The following is a 5,133-nucleotide window of genomic DNA, read 5'->3' as shown; positions in this document are numbered from 1 at the left end:
ATTTCTTAAAGATCAGAAGGACTTACCTCCAGAGTTGAATGTTCATAAAGAGTTTAGCCAACCTTTAAAGTCCCTAACCGCTGATCATTTTAAGAAGCCTCCCACTGTGGGCGGAGGGTACAATTTCCTAACCAATAGGAGAACAAATAAGCTATTGTTAACTGTTAAATATATTGACCAACTCTATATAAGCATTTTGCCTGTAGTAAACTTTTTTTTTAAAGTTGTGATTTTTCGTATATGCTTTCACCCTTATAAATCCTTTTAAATTCAAATTTCTTCCCTTGTTTTGTTAATAACTGTGTCAAATACAGCAGGCCTATATGAGTGGATGTAAGTTCATATTTATTTCTATTTAAATTATCTAAAGCAATTGTTTGACAATTTCTGAAAAACTCTTATTCCCCTTTTTGCCCAGAAAAGATCAATGATATTCAAGATGCATTTTATTTTCCATCCATTATAATGATCAAATTAGCAAACAGAATAAACAGCCACAATAATCATGTATAATACAACTGCGGTCTTAATACGAATGATCACTATGGGAGTGATTGGATTTGTTTTTTTTGTGCTTGCTTCAGATGTTTCCATAGATGCTGATGTCCGCACTGTTCTCGTAAATGTCACCACCATCAAAGTCCTGTAAGAGATGTAGGTTATTATTGTCACAGATACAGTCGATAGTGCTGTATGTCATTCTTGTGAATAGATTAGTGTTGAATAGTACCTCTTGGTGATTGTAGGATTTTGGCTGGCTGAGGAGCGATAATAAGAAGACAGGAAAAGAATGAAATAAGACACAATCTATATACTGTAAATCAGAATGTTGTATATTTAATCAACTGCTCAGGATCTAGACCCAAGTACCTTTTGGGGGACGGAAAATGAGGCTTGGAGACTTTCTGGTCATCACAGGATTTTGAATGCACATTTTTTGAACTGGGGATTAAAATTCATGTCACAACAGATTTCGGAAACCAACAATCAGCTAATGAATTCTGTTATGTTTAACACTTACACATGACTCATATCCACTGTGCCCGCTTTAGGCCTTCTGTTATAGTAAAAAAGTGCAAAAAAGTAAAAAAGTGAAGTGAAGATTTATTAGCTTATCAGTGGAGGCAGGCATGTTACAGTACATGTTTTTTATGTCTTACCTTGAAAATCTGTTCCAAATAGACCTTATGCACAAAAAAGAAGAACAGAAAATATGCAAATGTTGTCAGGCGTATAAATAAAAGCATAGATATTATCAAGAATGCCGGAAAACCCCCCACTTCTGCAAATACAAGCAAATTATAGTAAGGCCAACCACCCACTTTGACAAAGCTGGATGGAGATAACAGAACTTAAATAATGTGGAGTGTTTATTGAGATAAAGACCTTTGATCTGAACGAGATGGTCCTGGGCCATCAGAACGAATCCTGAAAATAATAACAGTAAAACCAGTCTCATCAGTACAATTAACTGTTCCTGGGTTAACAGTGTTTGAAGGAAATAAAAAACATAATTATTAACCACTTTTTTTCTCACCTGCGAGACATCCTAGACAGCCTATTCCACATGCTAAATATTTTACGGAAAATGCCATTTGGAGGAAAAAGGACCAAGTTAAATTTTTGATATTAGTGTAGCTTTATGCGATGAAATATATTTACCTTCCATCCCCTCTTTGGAGCTCTGCAATTTGTCTCCTTGAGTCGATAGAAACCAATGTCATTTTATTGCGGAGCTCATACAGTAAAATATGCAAGAATGTTTTTAATCAAACATGTAATTACTTATCTGAGATGCTCTGTCAATTGACAGTGTACTGCAATACTCACTTGTATCTTTTCACCATAAATATGCAGAAGACTGCAAAGATCCCGGCGGTACCAACCGCCACCACTGTGGGAATGATGATGTGGTTGAAGTTTTCTGAACCTGCAAATAGACAGAGCCAATGTTATGCTACCTTTCTCTTTTACATCTGCAAAGGGGATACCATTCAGCTGACCTATGAAGAACATCCTCAATCTTTGACAAGATCTCACGTTTTACATAGAGTGTCAATGTTGCAGAGGAGGTCTTCCGTCCATTAAAGTTGGCTGTGCAGGTGATATCAGTGTGGTCGTCCTTCTCTTCAGGAATGATGGTCAGGATGGACTCAACCTCCCAGTAGCCATTATGTATTTCTTTGTGGACCACATTCGGCACATACGGAGTGGCCCCACTCCATGTGAGTTTAGGTGGATCGTAGGGGCAGGTGTGGGTGACTGAACAGGTGACAGCGTATGGACGTCCTTGGAAGGCCGCCTTTGGGTGATGTAGTTTAGGTTTAGGAGGATCCGCTGTAAATGAAAAATGTTAGAGATAAGAGAGAACATATGTAAATGCATATGTATAAATGTATGAAATATGGTAAAAGTCATGACCTACGGAGCATTTTGAGTTCAACACAATCATCCAGAAAGGAGAACTTTTCAGGAGAAGATGTCACAGTCCCTGTTTGTGCTAATTCGATTCGGAAACAAAAAGGGCCGTTGTCGTGATCTTTAATCTCAGAGATTTCTAAGCTGCAGTTATTCTGACCCAGATGTCCCAACAACTTTGTCCGTCCCCTGAAGTTCTCTGAGATACTTGAGATATCCTCGTCATAGATGAGATTGCTAAGATTATTTAACTGATGCCAGATCCCCTTCATTTTGGAGGTGGGCAGGTATCCTCTAGGATGGGTGAATGTACAGGGAACAACAACACAGGATGTGACCAGTACGTCAAGGTGTTTTACAACACTGGCCCTCCATTCTCCAGTAAACACAGGGATGCTTATAGCTGAAAGACAGTTATGGAAGTAAAACAAAAAGGAATTATGTCCAGGAAGTCTCTCTGATCTATTTTATAAGTGGAGTGCATGAATGAAAGACATTAGAAAAACAAAGAGTTGAGTGACTTATATTACCTGCCAAAAGCAGACAGAATATCATCATCCTTCTTTCTTTTGCCATACTTCTCTGAGGTTTTGAGGTGGTATCGTACACTGTAAAATGTTAAAACAAAAAAGAACTACACAAACAATGAAATCATAAAATACCCCTTATAAACCATTTGCAAATTACAACACAGTTATGTTTAATTCTTCAAACATCACTTCTTCTGTTATTCCTTTATACAGTAAATATTGGCATTATTCTATCACATCTGAAACCAAACACAATACATTTCCCTTTCTTAAATGTTCTGATCAAAAGTTCAAATGTGTTCATTTCATATATGAATAGGCTGCACTGTTTTTTTTTAAATTCATTATTATAGGTATTTTTATAAAGTTACCCCCACTCAAACAAACAATGATGATATAGGCTGGGCCTATATAAAGCAAACAACCAGTATTGCTAAGCTGCATTATTCTTGATTTCTTTCAGTGTATTATAAACATTCAAAGTACATTTTTAACAGAAAAGACGACAGTATGTGTGCTGTTCTGTAGTTAAGCTGACAAAGATAGGAACTCCAGAGGCAACTGAAAACGTGTAGGCCACATTAGGGTGTTTCTTCAGAAAAATATTCTCAAATCCAGACAACCAATATCATCTCAGCCAAAGAAATGTATATATTTCTCTTTATCATATTCAATGATTTTCCCCAAAAGGAATCAAGAAACCTAGCCAAAAATATGTCAAAAAACATGTTGATCTAGAAACATCTTCACCAACTTCACAAAACACGTCCAGCGTTTACAAAAAGTGCTGCACAAACGAAAACGCTGTAAATACAAAACTCCCCAAAAGCAACCAAAATGCACCCATTCTAACTGTTTCTTGTACTTTCATTTAAACAGAAAACAAAGTTTGCACTTCTTTATGTCAGCAACTACATATGAGGAATAAGTTATTACACAAAAAATACATAAATACTTTATAAATTCATAAAAAATGCAATACTTCTGCCCAATAAACTAATGATCATGAACGTTGTGAAACACAGGAAAAAGGGATGGTTGTTTTGTATTAATTTTCTTAAAGATCAGAATAACCTACCTTGAGAGTTGAATGTTTTATAAAGAAATGTCCCTCTGTAACTCTGCAACCACCCATCATTTTAAGAGACCTCCCCCTAAAATGTGGGTGGAGGGTAGAAAAAAAAAATACTAGAAATGTTGTTGTGTTGGCTCTACAATCCAGCATCGTGGATTAACATGAAACAGCAAGTGTTCTTGTGGTGAATGTCTGGAGTTAATAACTGCATCAAAGCAGAGAACAGAATCAGGAACAGAAAGTAGGTGGGATGTGTAAACTAAATGAATGCATCTGTTACACACTATGTAAGCACTTTGATGATAATGCTTTGCCACACCTGCACTTCCAAGTCATAAGGTACTGTGCTGAAATTAGTAGAGATTTGAAAAAACAAAAAAACAGCATTAGGCCCTTCTTTTCTTAATACCTCTGACTTGCCCATATAAGTGGGAAATTATGCTAAAAATGATTAATAAATGTGACCTGTGTGGCACACATTGTTTGTTTACTATGTCATGAAATTATTTTAGAAAAATATTTTTATAGAAAGTCCTTTCAGGTTTTTTCAATAGCTTTCATGTCATGTGACTCAGTAACTATAAATTCATACCAAATATTATAGTAGAGGAACTAAGGTCCTTAAACATTGAAATATCCAATCCAACAAAGCACAACAATGTTTTTCATTTCTATAACATATCTGTTTATACAAATATTTACTGAAATATTTTCCTGTGGATCCAAGTTTGGATACTCCTCATAACCACAATGTCAGGGAGGGGGGAAATTAGGACCCAAGTGCAGCACAAGGAGGTGGAATACCAATTTAAACAAAAAGCGTGCTTTTATTATAAAAAGCCGTTAACAAAAATACAAAGTTTAGGGGAATCTGGGACATGATAAATACTTCACTTGATACATGAAGGACAACAACAAACTGAGTAAGAACACAACTGTGGGACCACCGACTGGACAGGTACATGGGTCGCGGGACCCCCGACTGGACACGGATATGAGTCGGCGGGACCCTCGACTGGACCGGGACATGAGGCGGCGGGACTCCCGACTGGACAGGGACATGATTCGGCGGGACCCCCAACTGGACAGGGACATGAGTCAGCCCGGCTG

The 5,133-nt window shown here is 37.1% G+C and overlaps 1 protein-coding gene across 3 annotated transcripts; it reads right to left on the bottom strand.

Annotated features, from left to right (window-relative positions):
• Positions 1 to 433: 433 nt before the first annotated feature.
• LOC134861556 (myeloid cell surface antigen CD33-like) lies at positions 434 to 4,212 on the bottom strand. 3 transcript variants are annotated; one of them, XM_063878845.1, is made up of 13 exons: positions 4,027 to 4,212; positions 2,949 to 3,052; positions 2,426 to 2,821; positions 2,041 to 2,337; positions 1,831 to 1,930; positions 1,663 to 1,698; positions 1,538 to 1,570; positions 1,387 to 1,428; positions 1,161 to 1,184; positions 1,022 to 1,057; positions 871 to 942; positions 731 to 758; positions 434 to 643 (listed from the first exon to the last, which is right to left on the bottom strand). In XM_063878845.1, exons 2-13 carry the CDS (start codon positions 2,992 to 2,994, stop codon positions 581 to 583), a joined length of 1,173 nt encoding a protein of 390 aa, XP_063734915.1. In that variant the 5' UTR covers positions 2,995 to 3,052; positions 4,027 to 4,212; the 3' UTR covers positions 434 to 580. The 3 variants fall into 3 exon arrangements, with proteins under 3 accessions (XP_063734915.1, XP_063734916.1, XP_063734917.1); XM_063878846.1 differs by having other exon boundaries at positions 2,949 to 3,026; XM_063878847.1 differs by lacking the exons at positions 1,538 to 1,570; positions 4,027 to 4,212 and having other exon boundaries at positions 2,949 to 4,017.
• Between the last annotated feature and the right edge of the window lie 921 nt (positions 4,213 to 5,133).

Source organism: Eleginops maclovinus, chromosome 3 (genome assembly GCF_036324505.1).
Source record: "Eleginops maclovinus isolate JMC-PN-2008 ecotype Puerto Natales chromosome 3, JC_Emac_rtc_rv5, whole genome shotgun sequence".
NCBI lineage: Eukaryota > Metazoa > Chordata > Actinopteri > Perciformes > Eleginopidae > Eleginops > Eleginops maclovinus.
Note: the sequence above shows the minus strand (reverse complement) of the source record. Positions and strands in the feature narration are given on the sequence as shown.

Excerpts from the sequence above, each read along its gene's own strand:
- LOC134861556 (XM_063878845.1), bottom strand. The coding sequence starts at position 2,994 with ATGGCAAAAGAAAGAAGGATGATGATATTCTGTCTGCTTTTGGCAG. Across the intron at positions 1,185-1,386 it reads CCATCTCGTTCAGATCAAAG|GTCTATTTGGAACAGATTTT; the intron begins GTCTTTATCTCA and ends TTTGTGCATAAG. Across the intron at positions 759-870 it reads CATTTTCCGTCCCCCAAAAG|CCAGCCAAAATCCTACAATC; the intron begins GTACTTGGGTCT and ends ATCGCTCCTCAG.